Raw genomic sequence first — 20,763 nt, forward strand, 5'->3', positions numbered from 1 at the left:
CAAATTGCAATTTCACATATTGATGGTTTTTATTTGCAATTTTTCCCAGGTTTTTTATGAAGTCAGCATGAGCATGCAAACACACACACACACACACACACATATATATATATATATATTTTATGTGTGTGTGATGTTGGAATAAAGCTTGATTAAAGAATCCACGAGTTTGGCACGCTAGAGCATGAAAACACCAATTTTTTTTTTTTTTACTTTCAAGTCAAGGGGAAAGGAGAGTGATTTTTGAAAATCTAAATTCATATTTGAATTTCTCACAAGGAATTAAAATCCTTAATTTTACGCCCAAAAAAAGCAACTTCAGCAAAATAAATATTAATTATTTTTATAACTTTAATGAGTAAAATAAAAATTGTATTAATGTTCAAGAAAGCAGAATTAGAGTATAATAACATGCCGGTTGTTGCTTAATTGTATTGACATATTTATTATATTTATATAATTCTGTGAAATCATGTGTTTATACGTGAGATTATGTATATTGTAAATTTCCACAGCTTACCAAATTCAGATGATCGTGTTTCACGAGCCCTTCCCTTTCATTCTGTGTAGACTTCGAGGCTTGGCTTACTTGTGTCCTAGCAAGAGTCCAAATTTTTGTTTAAGGAGGATTTTACAAAATTTGGTAAGAGAGTATTATTATACCTATATAACTTGTAATTCTATAATTTATAAATTTCAGCAACAATATTTTTCAAACTAAAGTAAAATAATAGCTAAAGTGCAAAATTTAAAAATAATATTCTTATAAAGAAAAAAAAAACTGAATATTTTTGCTATACTCATGAAGAAGAACAATTGATTATAATGATGATGAAGTTTTAAAAAATTAATATTAGTTTTTGTCTCGCACATTTGCACTATTGAAACTTTTGAATATTATTGTCTTGATAGATATTTTAAATGTTGTTGGGTGTTAATAGATATGATAATATTTTATATGTGACTTAATTTTATTCATATTTATATCTTTTATTAATAACTTTATTATTTTATTTTTATAGGCAATTTTTCAAACAGGCCGAAAGCCCGCACACCAATCCTTAGGCCTAACAAATTGAAGTACTTTTAAAATTTTAGTCCTACAAAAACCAGTCCTTTTAAAATCATCCCTCCGGCCCATATTCCCCCTTCTAATAGTAACTCTAGTTAATATATATGATTAGTAAGAATATTTTAACAAAATAACACCTTTTTATTATAAATAACTAACTAAATTAATTTTTTAATCTATTTAAATTAATCAACGGGCTCTTATATTAACTACTACAAAGGTTCTATAAAAGACAAGGAAACAGCTTTCTTAGGCATAAGTCCATTGACTTAAGACAACTTAGGCACCGTTTGGATGTACTTGCAAACCATGGTTTGGAAGCCCAAACCATGATTTGCACAAAATGCTATCCAATCGAAAACCAAAACCATGGTTTTGAGAAAAGCAAAAAAATTTTGCTTTTGAAGAAAAAAGGGAGAGTGTGAGAGCCTATAGGATATGTATCTTGTTATTTTTTTTATAAACATTTTTTTATAAACATATTTAATCTTATATTTTATAAATATATATACATATTAATTATTTATTAATTATATTATCTTATGTATTATTAATTGTGTTAATAAAAAATATATTATTAACAATTTTATTCCTCTAAATTAAAATATATCATAAAATCTATTTTTTCTGTAATTATCATATTAACTTCTTTTTTTTTAGTAATTTGTATATATAAAAAGTACTTCTGATAACAACTATCCAAACACTCTCACTTCTCAAAATCACTTTTTCATAAAATCTATTCTTTCCAGAATCTATTCTTCCCAGAATCTATTCTCCAGAATCACTTTTCCAAACCACGGTTTGGTTTCATCCAAACACACCCTTAGTTCATTCAACAGTTTCACAATACTGCCAATTAACTATTGTTGTAACTCACACTTCATGTAAACAGATTAACTGAAATCTAAAGGCACTCGAATTCTAGCCACTGGAGAGTCCAGACATTCCAACCATTGTTTCTCCTCTACTCAAACTCATGCATAAAACGTCTGCAAAGATGTGTTCGGTACATTTAAGAAAAATTTGAGGAAACAAAGGGTAAGAAAAATGTTTTTATCAATTTTAGTAACGACAAGGCAATTTTCTAGGGGGGAAAAAGGAAACCTTTTATACTCATGAAGAGAGCTTTCATATTCCCATTCCAGCCCAAGATTTCACAGATCATTTACCGACAAGTGACCCTTATCATGATTAATGTGTCTGTTCTCACATCTAAGACCACCAAAACAAGGCCAAAACAAGCGTGAAATCAACCATGCTCTAAATCCCTTGTTCCTAAGCTTCTAATTACTTTAACTAATCTTTCATCATCAATCTTGATATTCACGATGCAAAGTAGCCAAATAGCATTCTTTATTCTAAAAGCCATACAGAAAATTTTCTTGCTAAGACTAGTTTCAGCAGCTTTATGTTGAACAAATATATTGCTTGTGAATTAATCATGTTCTGATGCCATCCAGTTTGTCTTTGATCTGAGAAGAGCTTATTTGGCAAGTTCATCAATTCTGAACTAAGAAACTCAACTGCAACCTAATGAACTTCCTAAATTTCCACATACAATGTGATCAAGAGAAAGGATGCTTGACCTGAGAAGTAACTGGAGGAACTTTAATTTTTTTTTTCTTTTTTCCTTTTTTCATTATAGAAACTGAAGGCGTTTTCATAACAGGTCACTGTTCAAGTAATTTCAGTCTGAGACAATTTTAGATTGAGTGTTATAGCACTGTACAATCAGCTGAGCTACGATGACTTTCACAGCATCCTGCAAGCAAACATATGACAAAAGACCAGTTTTAAGAATGATCCAGGTGCAAAAGGATGAGATGAAACAGAAGAAGGCACAATCTGCATAACGTTCTTCTTAAACATTCACTCATGTACAGCCTTCAATAGCTTGAAAAAAAATTACATATTTCTAAGACAGATCTACAAAGGAGATGCCAAAGGGTAACATCATATAATGCCTTTTCTTGGTGATTTATTGTGATTTCGCAGACATCCATCTAGTGATTGAAAAGTCTGAATTTACAAAACTTTCACACACATGAAATTTCAAAACTAATTTCCACAAGTGCGATCTGCATATCGTAGAATTTGCCAATAAACTTCCTCAAACTCTTCATCAAATCAAAAGACCCAGTGATCTCGGCAAAGAGGATCCAGACACCAGATACCAAATTGGAAAGATTAATGGACATGAAAGATGCCCTCTACCTTAGGTTTATTTAATTATTATATTATATATTACCATGTAAAAAAATTATCCAAAAAAAAAATGCTGAGATTAAAAGTGTATCAAGATACTTTCAGAGACAAATTAGCCAATCATTGTTAGAAAAGTTATTCATTTTAAATGAGGCATGCAACAGCAAATGTGGTTTATTACCTCACTGGTATTTTCCCCCGAGGTTAGACAAACTAATGCCTGAAAAGTAGGTCCACAGAGAAAGTGCAAGTGCAAGAAAGCTTTCAGAAGATGCTTGAAAGCCGGGATATCCTAAGTTGGCTGTGCTCCAATGTACCCAGCAAGGCAAGAAACTCTTCCGGTTCTTCATTCTCTTTAACAATCTGTTCATAGAAGTCAATGATCAAGACAAGAATTTAATAAATCAGAACAATCTACAATCCACATTTACTTGATTCAAACATATGACCCAGCCGCGCAGGGAGTGGGGAGCATGAACAGAAAATGCAACAGTTCAACAAGTGCTGATGCAAAGAATGTTTGGGCATCCTTCTTAGATTGAATATCCAGCAACAGGCAAATAAAAGAGGACAATGAAGGGAAACAGGCAAGTTATGGGAAATCAAATTTTAATAAGAAACTAGAGAGGATTCTGTGATACTGCAGATTATACTAAGATAATGAACAGACCTTGTCCGATTGTCTTGACTTGACAAACAAAATTCCTAACTAAAATTGATAAAATACTGCATATTCAATCAATTGACATCAAATTTAGTCTTCCCCCTTTTTGAAGCAATCACCATGACTGTTGTTTTGTAAATAACATAGGCCAACATGCCAATGGCCTTGCAGCCTAATGGCATGAAAACTTCCTTATTAGTGGGGAAGTTGTGGATTCGATCAATCCTGCTTGTGACAATGGAGAGAAGGGTAAGGGAGAAGAGGGGAGTAGAGGGATTTTAATATTACTTCATTTGGATTGATTAAAGGGAGGAAAGGGGATGGATTTTAACATGCATTACAATTTTATACTCCCTACATTACTTTTTATAAGAGACAATTAACCAAATTACGCAGTTTGAAATGTTAGTTAAAATTAGTTGAAGACAATAAATATGTTAAAAAAATAAATTTTTGCCAAAAACACCCTCATTTATATGGAAGAGAGAGAATGTGAGGTGGAGAGAGAACGTGTGGGAATTAAATACAATGATATGAGCAATAAGTAATTAAATGTTGGTAAAATGGGAAATCAAGAAATACAAGACTACTCCTAAATGTCTCTTATAAAAAGAAGCGGAGAGAGTAATTATTATTATTAAAATTAAATAAATTATAATTATGCTTATATATATTTAAAATTATATTTTTCTAATCAGATAATAAAATATAATTGGAAAGAAGAAAATAATAAAGGCAAGAAAAAAAGAGGAGAACAAAAAAGAGCACATAGGTCGGGGCAAGCAACGAAGAGATTGAAGCATCAGGATTCATAAAGAAACAAGTTTCATCATGAGGTGGAACCACATTTCCATATCCATTCGCTTCTGCCATAATTTCGCCTCTCATTGTTCATTCGTTTCCTAGTTTTAGCACCCCCAATTTTGAGGATCAAAATCAAAAGCTTTTGTGGTTGATTCAAGTTTGATGAAAAGAAGCGGAATGAAGATTGAAGAACTACCACGTCTAGAATAGGGAAGATAGTTTAGGAATGGATGGCGAATACTCAGCAGCAAAGGGTGGCGAATAGAGGTGAACTTTTCAGAGGCTAAAAGGTTATGACAATCAAGGATGAGGATGAGGAATGGGAGACACAACAACTGAACTAAGAAAAGATATAAGAGGGATAGTTTGGGAATTTTAAAAATAATTACAGGCATTTTAGTCAGAGCAAGGCAAACATATACCCCTCTTCTCTAAATACCCCCAATTTTGGAGGGGACGGTTAGGAGAGGAGAGGAAGGGTAAATTTTAGGAAGCCAAATAAAGAGAGGAGGGTAAAATGATAAAATCCCCTCCCTCCAAATCCCTCATACCAAATAATATGTAATGGAACATAAGGCTTATCTTAAATTACTCTGTTCTCCATCAAAACACAACGTTATTACATGCACCTTCCATGGAAACAAAAGAGAAACTACAACTAAATCCATTTTAACCCAAACATCTTTAAGCGGTCCAAATAACCAGAATACTGATAAGCTGCATTTTTTACAAAAAATAATGCCATTGATGAGGGTATTTCAGTCGAAATGAAATTAGCTCTAGCTAAACCTTTTGGGTTTCAGGGAGAAGGTTACAATTATTCATAATAGTAGGGAGAGCTGTATTATTAAGACATCTTTCAGATGATAGGAAAATCACTTGCGGGAAACTATGTCCCCAACCCAATCCAACCTTGCATCATGATAGTTAGACATTTGGGAACCCATTATGGACAACTCTCAATATAGTATGCAAACTTATGCATTCTGTTGAATATGGGAAAGAGAAGACTATACACACCCGGTGTACTAACAAAAAATTTAAAATGTTAATAGCCTGAAATGTAGGATATAATTTGTTAACGAGGCTGGTTGTGAAAGTCATCATGCCCTACTGTGGGCTTGAGGTTGGTGTGGTTTGATGACCAGGAAATATTAAACGAAGAAATTTTGTGATCTCAACTTTCAAGTTAAATTACATGATCTGCGTAGGAGCTTAAGAATAAAGAAAACACTTGTCCCAGGCACCTTGATTTTCCAAGTAGATGGAAACCAATTTTTGATTAAAAGAGTTGAGCTTGAGAAAGGTATAGTAACATCAACATCCCTATGCTGTTTAGGACGTATGCATAATCCAAATGTTAACTTTTAGCTACTGATGAGTTTCCAATCACATGAATTAATTAAATGCCCATCTATCAAAAACAACCTTGGAATTTGAAGAACCTGCAGGAGTACTTATGAATCCAATTACATGATTCAAAAAGAAATACTAGTATATATGTTCTACTGGTGCCTTATGGAGGAGAGGAGCCTCAGTTATGATGCTAGGGGTCATGACCTCAAGACGTAGAGTAAAAAGTAAAAAGAATGGAGCACAGAAATAAAAGAGGTGGCACACAAAATTCAACCACTTGGGTCTGATGAAGGACCGTAAATTTTTACATGCTTTTTAGATCATCAAATTGCATGGAATATTAATCAGGTTCTCTCATTTTTCTCTTCAATTATTTTTCTTTTCCCATTCTTTCATATGAATTTAAAAAAAATAGTGATACTCTTGATACTCAAAATTTCATGAAAACCTCACACCGAAGTGTCCACAATATTATCATTAATTATTCGCAATAGAACATAGAATCATTGAGAACTTCAGAATTAGTAACCAGGAGAAACTCTAAACGTTGTTTTAAAACTGAAACCAAAAGCTCAAATGGAATATCAGGAAAAGAAAATACCTTCGTTCAACCATGTAAAGGAACCTATATTCACAATAGCATATTATAATGGATTAAATTTTGCAGAAATGGGGCTTCACAATTTTAGAAGTGAATTAAAAATTCAACATATTGTAAAAATATTCAGTTATTCACAATCCTATCAAGCAACAGAGAATAAGAGATAGAACCTCATATTCCACCTCCCAAAATAGTCACTGATCCCTACTAGTTTTATAAGAAACAATTTTTCCTCAATACACATACAGCAGCATTCTCACTTGCTGAATGATCTATCTTCTTAAGTTTCTCTAAAAGAATCATTTCCATGGATTAAAGCCTAAAAAGAGGTGTACTTGTTTAATAACAGAAGCTACTTTTAACATCTGCCACACCAACCCCGCCCCCCAGAACAGTAAGATTAGCATGAAATTACGAGCAAATTTTGACTCCATGCTAACCAGTGATAACTTGATTCTATGTAGCCAAAGCTCAAAGCAATCATTTTTTTCCAATGGTCAGCAACACTATATAAGGGCTCCAATCTTCGCTTATACTTTAATTGAATTCTTCCACTTACCAATGTTTCCACATTATATAGATTCGACTTGGTTGTCCTATGTAGAGAATACCTATTCTTTTGGTCTCGAACATCTGACATTCTGGATTTTTAAGTATGAAGGATGAACTATTGTACTAGTACCATCAGCACAAACACAGAGACAGGAAATCAATGTCTACAAGAAACAAATAATGAAGCATCCCTCTAGATCTCCTGAAACAAGCAATGCAATCAGCGGCAATGAATCTCTAGTCCCGAAGAGAGAAAAAGAGATTCAATCAATTCTGTATTTGCACAATTTAAGTTAACTATCACCATACAGTGCAATAACAGATTACTCCATTTATATCATATTTGACAGGTTGCCTGTGTGAGGCACCTTGGTCATTGCATAGACACGTAAACATTAGGCAAACCAAAGCAGCTAGCACGAAAAGGGATAAAGATATTCCATACCTTGACGATAGTGTCATTTGGCAAACCAAAATGAGCAAGGACATCACAACCAACTTGATTCCAGTCAACTCCTCCTCGACAATCTATCTCTCTGTTACCATCTAACCGAACTTGAGATGTAGCACAGCTGAAAGAACTTCCCAGCCAAAAATATAAAATGTTTCTTGCATGTTTACCAGAACTTGCACTCGAAGAGAAAATAACAAAAGCTGCTTTAGAATCCAAATGACTTGCACTGAATGTCACACTCTTCTCTAAGCTGGGCCATTGATAAACTAAATTTTGTTTATTATTAGATTGTAGTAGACCACTTCTATCCGTTCCATTTGATGAAGTAGACTTTATGTCTTCTCTGGAAGAGCTTCTCACCCAAGGGTCACCACAGTTTCCAACAAATGAAGCTTTGTTGTGGTCAACACTATCTGCAGCACCTGAACATAATAACACCTCGCACTGTTGAGTTGAATCCAATCCTCTACCCTTGACATGGTCGTTTACATCAGTTGAATTTTCAATACTACCTGGTTGATGCAAATGGCTAGTGTTGCCATTCATGACAGCACCATCTTCTTCTCGAGTAGCATTAAAGGTTGATGATCTATTCATCACCAGGGTTTTGTCATTCATCAGTGGTAACTTCAAAGACTTTGACAGACCGCCTCTGCGCTCAGCAAGAGAAGTTGAAGGTTTTTTCAATAGCAGGGAGGCTGACTGATGACAGGGCTGTGATGCCAATTTGACACTACAACTTTCTACACCTTTTGTTACTGGCTGAGAAGAACAGCTAGATGAATGGAGGGACAAGTTAGAAAAGTTAGATAAAGATGAGGATGCTGGCGTAGATATCAAAGCTGCATAAGGAGAACCAAGAGATGTTTCTGAACATTTTGAACTATTGCTCGAGTCAGACGAAATGGAATCTGGTGAGAGATAAGGGGATGAAGAAGAAGATGTAGTTGATGACAGTGATGATGATGGGGATGAGTTTATGGATGAATGAGTACCTGACATTGAATCTAAATAAACCCTTGAATATGATAGTTTAGGTTCTGAGACAAATTCCTTCATACTGGCAGAGGCAAACTTACGCCTCAACACACTCCAACAACTCTCCCGGGCAGGAAGGTGGGTTTCAAGTTCATCCTCTGCTGAAGCAAATGGAGGCACAAAACCTCCCCTGATAGCTTTCTGGAAAACTTCAAAATCAACATTATATGAGTCCACCCTCCTATTACCCGGAGAAATATTTCTGGTTGATTTGCCATTTTCCATTCTATTATCAGATTTTTCCATCAAGGGCAAAAACTTAGAAAAGCTATCCCAAAAGTAATCCGGTTCTTCACCTTCCTTGATTAATGAAATTGAACCTTGCACTTTCTCATAGCGAACAATCTGACAGGCAGCCCCTCTAGCATCCCTTTCCATGATGGCCTCACAATTGTTACCAATCCAAACATATATAGCAGAAGGCATATGTACGATAAATGCACCTCTAGAATCCAGAGCAGATGGAGAAGGATTTGTCAACATTTTGGGGACAAGATGCAATGGATCATAAGGTGAGTGTGGGGCTATTCTATACATTCTCAGCAAAGAGCTTGGGCTAAGTGGGAATGCATGAACCCTTTTTTGACATTGCAGTAATTGGCAGGCAAAACCCATATTTGGATCAGCAATACCTCTTGCTGCCTTCACATACTGGAAAGCATCTTCAAAACTCTGCCCTTCCCTCCACATAAGGTATGCAATCACAAGAGAGGTGGACCGAGATACACCCTGGCAACAATGCACAAACACCCTTCCATTTTGTTCCCTAACATCTTCAAAGTAGTCGAAGACATCATACAGGATGCTAGTAATATCTTCCGTTGGACTATCTTGCAACCACAACGTTCTATATACAAAATCAGATTTGAAGTACTCGGGACAAACAAAGCCCACACAGTTCAAAATATGAGTAATCCCATTTTGCTTCAATATATCCCTATCCCTAGCAACAGCGTCTCCTCCAAGATAAATATGTTCAGCCACTTTTGAGCATTCTTTGTCAAAGTATGCAATCTTATCTCTTTTCACAAGCCCAGCATTCTTATCAGGGTTTCGCTGAATCGAAGATAAATCAAGCTTCAACCTCTCTCCATTACCTCTCCCACTAGGAGTTGGGGGATGAGGCCACTCGCCGATATCATCGGAACTCGCTTTCGGCCACTCATCCAAGCTCCTCCGAGCAATTGAAAGAGGCTGTAACGGCGGCAAAAAACGACCGAGCCTTGCAATTTTGCTGCGATCGAGGGGTTAATGGAGCGGGAGGATACCTACGAGCTTCCCCGTTGATGTTACCGACACTGCCATCCGGATCTACCCCGCCGTCCGTATTATGTGCGGCGGAGCGAGACGCCGACCAAGAGGCCGACCGCCAGAACATTTTTCGAGCATCGTCCTTACCCACCATGCCCACTTCCAAAATCCCTTGACTCAGAATTTCCCAAAACCTAAAAAATTGAACCGACCTAGCTTTCCTTCACTGAGAACCCGAAGCATACATGGTATATACTGACCAAAATTTGTGAAATCGAACCCATAGCAGATCAAACATGAATTGCCCACTGTAACAAACCCATATGAAAAACGCGCAGGACGCAACAAATCATCACAGAATAAACTAACAACGGCAACTAAATGCCAAGAAAAATGTGTTCAAGACAATTCAGTGACGATTTTAAATCGCAAATTGAGAATTTATGAGGAAGCGGTAAAACAAACAGGTTAAAAGAAGAAACTTTCAGTCGTCTAAAGAAATACAAGATTCGAAACACAGTGAAGGAGAACCAAAAAGAGAGCAAGAAGCGAAGGAAATTACAGAGCAAGAAAGCTAAGGAGGGCAAGAGAGGTTAAGGGGAAGCGACCTGAGCAACTGAGCAACAGGCACCAGAGAGAGAGAGAGAGAGAGAGAGAGAGATGAATAAGGCTCTTCGATTGAATTCAGTCACACAAAAAGAGATGTCTGATTCACGTCTCTTCACAGGAAAATCATATTTGTGTTGTGGAATTAGCTAACAAAGAAAATACATTAGAGGAGAGATGCATACAAGAAGAAACGAGGGAATGATATTATATTTATTTACTTATTTTACTTACGTCACAATATAATGACATACTCTGTTTATAGATATAGTCTTACACATAAGTTATATTTGTACTTAAATTATAGATAGTGGACAATAAACTACATGAATGTAAATGGAAGGTGAGTTACAGGATTAAAGCCATAGTGAAGAAGTAATGGAGCAGTGGAAGATTAATACTTACTGGAAGTAGTGGGAGTTGAAGTTGAAGTTAAAGAGAAAGAGGAGATGGAGATTCACATTTGATAATACTCATAACACTCCCCCTTGGATATCCATTATACAAGGATGTGCCTCATTAAAAAACTTCAATTAGGAAAAATCCTGTGGGACAAAAACCTAGTAGAAGAAAAAGAGTACCCATTCATTGATACACTATTCGGTGCCGTCTCATTAAAAATCGTGCTATGAAAACCCAGTGAGAAAAACTATAGACAAGGAAAAAAGAGTACAGCGTGTATTAACTCCCCCTTTTGATAACATCAATTGATATCCCTGAGTCTGTGATATCCGATATCATGAACAAGCTTTTGAAATATTGTAATAGGAAGTACCTTAGTGAACAAATCTCTTAGATTTTTATTTGAATGGATTTGCTAGATATATATTTCACCATCTTTTGAATATTATGAGATAAATACTCCATTTGAAATTACCAATATGTGGATCAGAAAAGAATCTAGAATTCTATTCCAATGTCTTTGGTAAAAATCTATGTTTTACTAATATGTTAATAGCAAATGATATGTCAAATCATGGGTGACTGATAAGATATGATATGGTACTTTTTGACTTATGATTTGGTACTTCTAGACCAAGTAGTTCTTCATCACATTCTTGAAATCTAAAAGGTTCTTTATTCACTTTCACAAATCTCACAACCATTAAAGTATATAATGGATGTGACTTATCTATATAAAAACACTTTAAGACCTTTCTTGTATCAATTATTTGATATACAAAAATCTTCATTTCTCAAGTATTCGATTTGCAATCCAAGGCAAAACTTTGTTCTTCCCAAGTCCTTCTTTTCAAATTCTTTCTCATAAACAATTTATAGCTTTTATGAGCTCTTCAGGAGTTCTGATGATATTTATATCATCAATACAAACAAAAATTATAACAAACTCATTTTAAAAAGTTTTTCATAAAAATACATGGGCGAATTAGATTATTTTTATATCATTTTTTCAACCAATATTTACATACACCCTGAGTGCTTCTAGCAACTTATTTAACTTAATTAAGTATTATTCTCAAGAACTAGAATTGTATGCTTCTGGCAAGTGAAATCCTTCAGGGAATTTTATATATTTTGATCCAGAACTATAAAATAGATAATACATACCGAAATTATTTTAATCTTCATAATATTTCATATACTGAAAGATTTTCTTATATATGCTCCTGGCATATTTTGGATCCTTCAAGGATTATCATATAAATTTCACTGTTTAATGAACCTCATCCATGGGTCATAATAATATCTAACAGGTACATTTCATAACTGTTAGACTATTCAAATATGTAAAATTATATCCACCACAACGTAATATGTCTCATCATAATTATTTCTGAAAATCTTTATTTTCATATAAAACGCCCATATATTATATAGAAACTTTATATTTCATGTGTTCAGACTGCAGGTCCATTTCACATATCGAAATAATATTTTTATTATGTCTTTTCCTTTTTACTTTTGTTATTGGCCAAATTTATGTTTACTTTATGACAGAATGCAATCTTTATATGGTTTTTTCAAGTGTTTTTAATGTTTTGCAACACTTTTACCTTCATTATGCATGCATTTATATCCATTTGATTACATTGAGTCATGCATTGCATTTTGCTGTTTAAGAGGTAAAAAAGGTCATTTTTCTCTCCTTAATTGTAATTGCCTTGATTTGTAATCAGTTAGTCTTTACAAAGCTCTTTGTTGTGATTTTCAGGCAATTGAAGAAGGATCCAAGACCTAAGATGGAGCATTGATGGAGCCACGAAGTTACAAGGACCAAAATACAAGAGTTTGGAGTGTTCTACCTCCCCAGGTCCCGACATGAACTGCTGAGGTCATGACCTGGATGACCTTTCAATGAAACTATGCGTTTTGGACCTAAGTCAAGGTAAAAGCTCTCTGTCTTCCCAGGTCTCGACATGAAACTTATGAGGTTGTGACCTGGGCCCCCTAAGTTGCGACTTGACACTACTGAGGTGGTGACCTGAGTGCGTTAAGTGAAGCTGTGCGTTTTGGAATAGGTTTCCGAGCTTCTACACTTAGGGGGCAGCCACCATGAAAAGAGAGTCTCCCATTTTGCAGATTTGCAAGGATAGAAGCCTCCTCCATTCTCTCTCTAACCTCCATTGATCTTACACCCAAAACCTCCAATTTTCTTCATCTCTTCATCATTTTCTACATTTATGAACCGATTAAGCCACTTCAATCCCCTTCTTCTTTATCTTTCCAACCTCATTTTTAGCATCAACCATGGCTATTCATTCCTGGAGCAATTGCGATCGGTTTAAAGACATGAGAGGCTAAACCCTTAGCCTCTTGGTGATGGAGGACGAAGCTTGAGCTCAAGGATCTAATAGGGGAGTTATCAGTCTAAATTTGTGTTTGATTCTGTGTTAGAGATTTTTAGATTTAGGGATTTCTGCATCTGTTTCAAACTAGATTATGATTGTAAGTCTTTTGTTTAGACTATTGAATGTATTTGGATTGGATGCTATTAATGTTGGATCATTATATATATATATATCAGTTTTGAATTCTTGTGTTCATTTAATTATCAGTGATCATTGGTGATTAATTTGTATGTTTGGCATTCAATGATTGTCGATTGACGATATTCAATGATTGTCAATTGACTTTCTAAGGACATTTGCATCATCTGTTCATCTACACTCTAAGTGGTTTCTAACAATGTTTTAAGAGATGTTAATTAACTTTGATTAAAAGTAAGTTTTCGTTAATTAAGATATTGGACCCAAGTAATTACTTGGGGTTTTCTTCAGACTTAGAGATTTTCTAGAACTCCCAATCATTTTAAAAAGCAGTGATAGCTGAGTTTCCATCATCAAGAGACTGTTTCACCATAATTCCTTTTTAATCCAAAACATTTCTTTATTCAATTAAAATACCAAAAACATTTAATTCTCTGCACTTTTTATTTATTGCACCATCTTAAACAGTTTGAACCCCCTTTTCTTTACCCAAATCATCATGTTTTTTATTACCAATCTGGACTAGGCTTTTTTCTAATAAAGCACTCCTCGAGAAGAACGATTGGTTGCACCCTATACTACATTATCTGGTGTAATCACAATTTTTGATAACCCAGAAGGCAACATTTTGGTCTGATCAATGGCGCTGTTGCCAGGGAGCTAAGAAATTGGTTCCCTAGTAATTGGTTTTTCATACCATTGTGATTTAGGTCGATTCTCGTTGAGTTTTAGTTTTTGAACTTAGCTTTCGCATTTCATAGCATAAAATTTTTTGCAAATAAAAACAAATATCTTACTTTTCTATACTTTAGCATTTGCATTCTTACATAGCATTTTGTATTTTGTTCTGATTTGATCCTGAGTGTTTTGGCCAATTGCTTGAAATTTTGAATTCTGTGCATAGTTTTTTGAGCATCTGGTTAAAAAACTCAATGAATTTTTCAAGGTTTTACGAAAGTAGCTCTATGTGAAGTGAAGTCGCGACCTCATTGCTTAAGTCGTGACCTAACTTATGGCTTGTTGCGACCTGAACTCTTTCATGTCACAACTTCAGTTCCTTTTCCTTTCAAGGTTGCTCTCTGTGACCTAAAGTCGTGACCTGGATACTTCAAGTCTTGACCTGAGCTGGTTTTGCACTAAAATTTTTTTTAAGTGTCCATACTTACTTTTTTTGCATAGCTTTGCTTTCTGCATATACTTTGAGAGTGTATAGCACTTCATACACCTCAAACTCACTGAGCATTATTTGAAATCATTGAGTTTGCCTCAATTTTTACATATACACTTGGTAAATATGCTATTGAGGAGTTTTACATGCTTCCTGACGTCCCTATCTATGAGTACCAGCATTAGAAGCCCAGACGTGAGAAAGTTTCCTAGGAAGAGGTTTTCCAAACCATCGGGATAGGGGGAGCTGGTTGGACTATAAGCGAAAGTAGGCGGAAAGTTTTCGAGCACAAGCACATGAATGATGAAGCCAGGATTTAGCTGAACTTCATGAGATACAATGTGATGCTAGCAACTCACATTTTCGGTGTTTCTGAAGAGGGCACACTTCTATTACATCTCCTAATGACCCAGCAGCCGGTTGACATCCTTATCATCACCCTGGACCAGATTGGGTATTGTGTCAATATCGGGACTCTCTTGGTATTCCCATATTTGATCACGGATATGTGTGTAGCACACGGGATACCAACATGCAAATCTGACACTCTCTTGGACCCTACCACGAGTCGGTGCTATACCACCTCCAAATCCAACCGAGAGAGGAAGAGAGGAAAAAGGGTGATGGAAGAAGGTCTAGAGAAGGAGGCAGCTGAGGGTGGCTCTAGTTCCAACCTCGCCTCTTTGAGTGAGCAGATTATCGAGTTGGGTCAGCAGGTGACAAATCTAAGTGAGGAGTTTGATGCATATAAAGCTACCTCCATGTCTCATGAGTTCAGAAGGCAGAGGTTTATGGATCCTCTGATGTTGGAGATGGCCAGGGCCCTCAAGGTCAACTTCCCTCAAGAGTATGAACAAGCCTTCTAGGAGAACACCATTCCTGCCACCAGTTACTTTAGTGGGGGTCCAGGGTAGTCTTCTGGTACTGCTGCTACTGATGCTGAAATAGGAGAAGCCAATGTCCAAGTAGGAGAAGATGTAGGGGCAAAAGAGGAAAGGAGAGTAGAGGAGGATTGAAAGCCTTGCTGTTAAGAGCCTTTGTTTTTGTTTTGTTTTTGTGTTTTTCTTTTTATTTTGTTGCTCTTTCCTACAAACTCCGTACTTAAAAGTTTCACTTTGATGTATTTAAACTTTGTTGCAATGAATGGTTGGTTTACTATGTTCCTTTTGGTGGTTGCTACTGTTCTTTTCCCTTTCCCTTTGACAGTAAGGACATTGTCAAGTTCAAGTATGGGGGAGGGATCCACTACACTTTGACATTTCCTAATATTGCATCATTTCTGTGGTTGTTTTAGAATTTTTTTGGAAATTTTTTTTCGAAAATCCAATCTTTCATCATCATTATTTGGCTTTGAATTAATTGTGGATGGTGAATTGCTATGTATTGGATCATCTCTATCAGTTTTAATGCTTGCTGAAAGGGTTTTTGCTTGTTAAATTTTGGCCAAGCTTTGAAAAATTTTCGTTAGTAGTTTCTGTGACCTCAGGTCACAACCTCACTATTCAAGGTCACGACTTAAGGTGTGGCTTTGACAAGGGAGGGCTCTTTGTGTATTTAGGTTGTGATCTCACTGATTTCAAGTTGGGACCTTAACCCCCCCTTTTCTGACTTGGTGCTTCTATGTACTCAGGTCACAACGTCACTGATTTCAAGTTGCGACCTGGCCTCTTTTGCTGTGCACCACTTTCCTTCTCTTTGCTTTTTGCAATGCTATGTAGGAGGAACATTTTTAAGCTACCTTTGCATCTTTTTCCAGCAAACCATTGCCTTTTTAATCTACCCTCTTTGCATCAAATAGTTTTTCTTGAAAACCTGGACTTTTAAGAACATTGGATTTTGAAAATGATTTCTTTAAGACTTTATAGTCACTTTTGATATTCAAATATGTTCTTAAGTGATTATTTTGATCTTTTTAATCCTCATCTTATGAGTTGCTTTTGTGATAAGTGTCTTAATACTTTATGACTAATGTATATTGATTGAAACTTCTCGTATGAGCAATTGAGATATGAAACCCTTGTTGGAAGGATATTCTTGAGCCTTAATCTCTATGTTGAGTGATTATTCATGTGGTTTACATTCTCTAGAACTTGTTTTAGCTCTTGGTCAAAATTATGTGTGCGTTTATGATTTTAAATATGATAGAGGCATTCTTTTCTACACCTTTCTACCCAAACACAACCCACAACCATCTATCTGTTGCTTAACCCTTTTGATCCTGCACTTCCTTTATTTCGTCCATCATTTCGAGTGTTTGAACTATGATGTTGATTGAGTTGATTTCATCTTGATAAATACGAATTTCTAGCCTTCATAGACTTTTATTGGGAATTTTAATTTTGTTTAAAAAAAGGGAAGAAAGAAAAAAAAGTTGCAAAAAGAACAAAAAGAGTAAAGAAATACTTTTTATATACATAACTTCACTACTAGAAAAAAGACCTTTAACGTCGCAAACTAACGGCGGTTCAGCAGAAAAACGAAGAGTGGAAAAAAAACGCGGTGCAGCGGTGAAGCATTTTGTTATTAATAAGTTGAAAGGTTTATTACTTTCCACGGCAGTTTCAAATAAAACCGCCGTGGAAGGAAAGTATTAACCACGGCGGTTGAGACAGACGGTTAAAGAACGCCGTGGAAAATATTTTTAACGGCGGTTCTTTAAAGAACCGCCGTTAAAAACCCTTTCCACGGCGGTTTATGAAAACGGGTTACACGGGTTCGCCGCCGCGGCGGTTGAAGGGCGGAAATGGAAAAGAAAGTGTGTTCTTCTTACCCCTTCGGCCGCTCGACTCCTCCACTTTCTTTCTCATTTCTTCAGTGCGCCGTGGTCCCTCTGCCCCACCACCGTGAAACTGCCATTACGGCCATTCCCGCCTCTAGCCCACCGTTTAAACTCCTCCATTGAGCCCTTGGAGCCTTGCCGCCGTGCGCCGCACCCGCCGTGGTCGACCGCGCCTCCCATTTCCGTCCGTCGCCGTCCGCCACTGAAAACCGTCGTACCTCCACTATCTAACCGAAGACCAGTCCGTTGCCGCGTCCGCCGCCGTCGCCGCCGCCGCTCCTCACTTGTAGTCGCCCTGAAGCGCCTGCTCTTTCTCTTCCGCCTGCTTCTCTCTCTTTCAATCTTCTTGGTTTTGTTGAATGTTTTAGCCATGAAAACTGTTATATATGAAATGGGTTGTTAGTTTTACATTGTGGTTAGCTTCTATTGTTCATTTTGCATTTTTATGTGGTTGAACCGTTGATGGTGTTAATTGGTAGGCATTAGATGTGAGAAAAACTTAATTCCTTTTTACATACTGTATTAGAAATATGTTAAAATGTTTGGAGTTGATTAATTGTGAAGTTTTTAATTTTTTTTATAATTTTTTGATATTTATTTCGAATTTTTGATAATTTTTTGTAATAAATATAAGAATTTAGTGATAAATAATCTGTTAGTTATTTTGTGTTTTTTTCCTTCGTTATGAATTTTGATTGATAGTAAAGTATTGTTTAAATAATCTGTAGAACAATGGATCGTAGTTGGATGAAAGCTAGGAGAATTAGCAAGGAATATGAGGATGGGGTTGAAAAATTTCTTGAGTTTGCTCAGAGAAATGCCCCTAGTAAAGGAATGGATTGTACTATTGTCCTTGTGTCAAATGTTTAAACAATAGTCGACGGAGTATTTCTGAGATAAAAGAGCATCTTATCTGTGTAATGGGATAAATTTGAGGTATACAAATTGGATATGGCATGGAGAAATTAGAAAGACTACACTGTCTGCAAATGAGAAGGTTGTAATGAAGACTTTGGTGATAGAATTTCGGATATGTTTCGTGATATAAGGTCTGAATCCTCTACACAGTTTTCTTCCACCTTTGAAACTTTGTGTAGTGATGCAGAGACACCTTTATACCGGGGTGCAAAGATGATTACACAAGATTGACAACCGTATTGAAACTGATGAATTTGAAGGCAAGAAATGGTTGGACCGATGCTAGTTTTACGGAATTGCTTGAATTGCTGAGTGATATTCTTCCCAAAGGGAATTCACTTCCGAAACGAATGTATGAGGCAAAAAAGATTTTGTGTCCGATGGGTTTGGAATATGAGAAGATACATGCGTGTCCTAATGACTGCATATTATTCAGAAATGATTATGAAGAGTTGAATAAGTGCCCTAAATGTGGGACTTCAAGATACAAAATGAAGAAAGATGATGGTGATTATAATGAGATGACCAAAGGTTCTCCTTTAAAGGTTCTGTGGTATCTTCCAATAATACCACGATTTAAGCGTCTATTTGCTAATGCCACAGATGCAAAGAACTTGAGATGGCATTTTGATGAGAAAATATGTGATGGAAAGCTTCGTCACCCAGCAGATTCTCTTCAATGGAAAACAATAGATCAAAAATTTCCTCAATTTGGTGGCGAGCCAAGAAACCTTCGGCTAGGGCTTTGTACGGATGGAATTAACCCATATGGTAATCTTAGTAGCACACACAGTGCTTGGCCAGTGCTCCTCGTAATTTACAACTTGCCTCCTTGGTTATGTATGAAAAGAAAGTATATCATGCTATCTTTGATGATCTCGGGGCCAAAACAACCGGGAAACGATATTGATGTGTATTTGGCACCTTTGATTGAGGATCTGAAGAAATTATGGGAGGAAGGTGTTGATGTGTTTGATGCATATAAACAAGAGACCTTCAATTTACGTGCCATGATCTTCACCACGATAAATGACTTTCCAGCATATGGAAATTTGTCTGGATACAGTGTTAAGGGGCATAAAGCATGCCCGATATGTGAAGAAGGCACCCACTATATGCAACTTAAACATGGCAGGAAGACAGTATATCTTGGTCACAGAAGGTTTCTTAGTCGGTATCACCCTTACCGTAGATTGAAAAAGGCATTTAATGGCTCACAAGAATATGAAATGGCTCCAAGACCATTAACTGGAGAAGAAGTTTATCAGCGGGTGGAGGGAATTAATGTGGTCTTCGGTAAGAAGAAGAAGAAGAAGACTGCCAGTGAGAGAAATATATGGAAAAAAAGATCTGTCTTTTTTGATCTTCCATATTGGCGAAGTCTTGATGTGAGGCATAGTCTAGACGTGATGCATGTGGAGAAGAATGTATGTGAGAGTCTTGTTGGTACACTTTTGCATATAAGTGGAAAGACTAAAGATGGAATCAATACAAGACGAGACTTAGTCGAAATTGGAATAAGAAATGTTCTTCACCCACAAGAAAGAGATGGTAAGAGGGCTTATTTACATCCAGCTGCGCACACATTATCAAAAGAAGAGAAAAGAAGTTTCTGTGGTTTTGTCAATACTATTAAGGTGCCACAAGGTTATTCTTCTAATTTAAGCAAACTTGTTTCAATGCAAGATTTGAAGATAACGGGAATGAAGTCTCATGATTGTCATGTGTTGATGCAACAATTACTTCCACTTGCTATTCGAGGCATTATGAAAACCGATGTGAGAAATACTATTACAAGACTTTGTATGTTTTTTAGTGCCATTTGCAGCAAAGTCATTGATCCTGCTGAGTTGGATGAATTAGAAAATGAAGGTTATGTGATCCTCTCTCAATTGGAAATGCATTTTCCTCCATCATTTTTTGATATTATGGTCCACTTGATAGCTCATCTTGTGCGAGAGATAAGACTTTGTGGCCCTGTGTGTTTAAGATGGATGTACCCTTTTGAGAGATACATGAAAATCCTAAAAGGGTACTCTAAGAATCCTTATCGGCCTGAGGCCTCAATTGTTGAGAGATATGTAGCTGAGGAGGCAGTTGAGTTTTGTAACGCATATCTTGACAGGGTAAAGGCAGTTGGTCTTCCTCAATCTCGACATGATCAAGGGAGAAGAAGCAAGGGAACACGGGGTGTCATAGTGAGGTCTATGTCAAGAGAAGTTGTAATGCAGGCACATCTATACATTTTAAACAACACGGATGAAGTTTTGCCGTACTTAAATGCTCACAAGAATATGCTGAGGAACTTGAATCCAAGAAAGAGTGACATGCAACTAGCTAATGA

General features: G+C 36.2%; 1 protein-coding gene across 1 annotated transcript; it reads right to left on the reverse strand.

Moving 5' to 3' along the window:
• Positions 1-2,160: 2,160 nt before the first annotated feature.
• LOC114756122 (protein-tyrosine-phosphatase MKP1-like) lies at positions 2,161-10,606 on the reverse strand. The gene is given in 4 exon segments (XM_028945040.1): positions 2,161-2,837; positions 3,462-3,643; positions 7,703-9,961; positions 9,963-10,606. Coding segments are annotated over 3 exon segments (2,550 nt in total). The 5' UTR covers positions 10,155-10,606; the 3' UTR covers positions 2,161-2,837; positions 3,462-3,544.
• Between the last annotated feature and the right edge of the window lie 10,157 nt (positions 10,607-20,763).

Source organism: Neltuma alba, unplaced genomic scaffold (genome assembly GCF_004799145.2).
Source record: "Neltuma alba isolate B1F8T4 unplaced genomic scaffold, ASM479914v2 tig00001382_pilon, whole genome shotgun sequence".
Taxonomy (NCBI): domain Eukaryota; kingdom Viridiplantae; phylum Streptophyta; class Magnoliopsida; order Fabales; family Fabaceae; genus Neltuma; species Neltuma alba.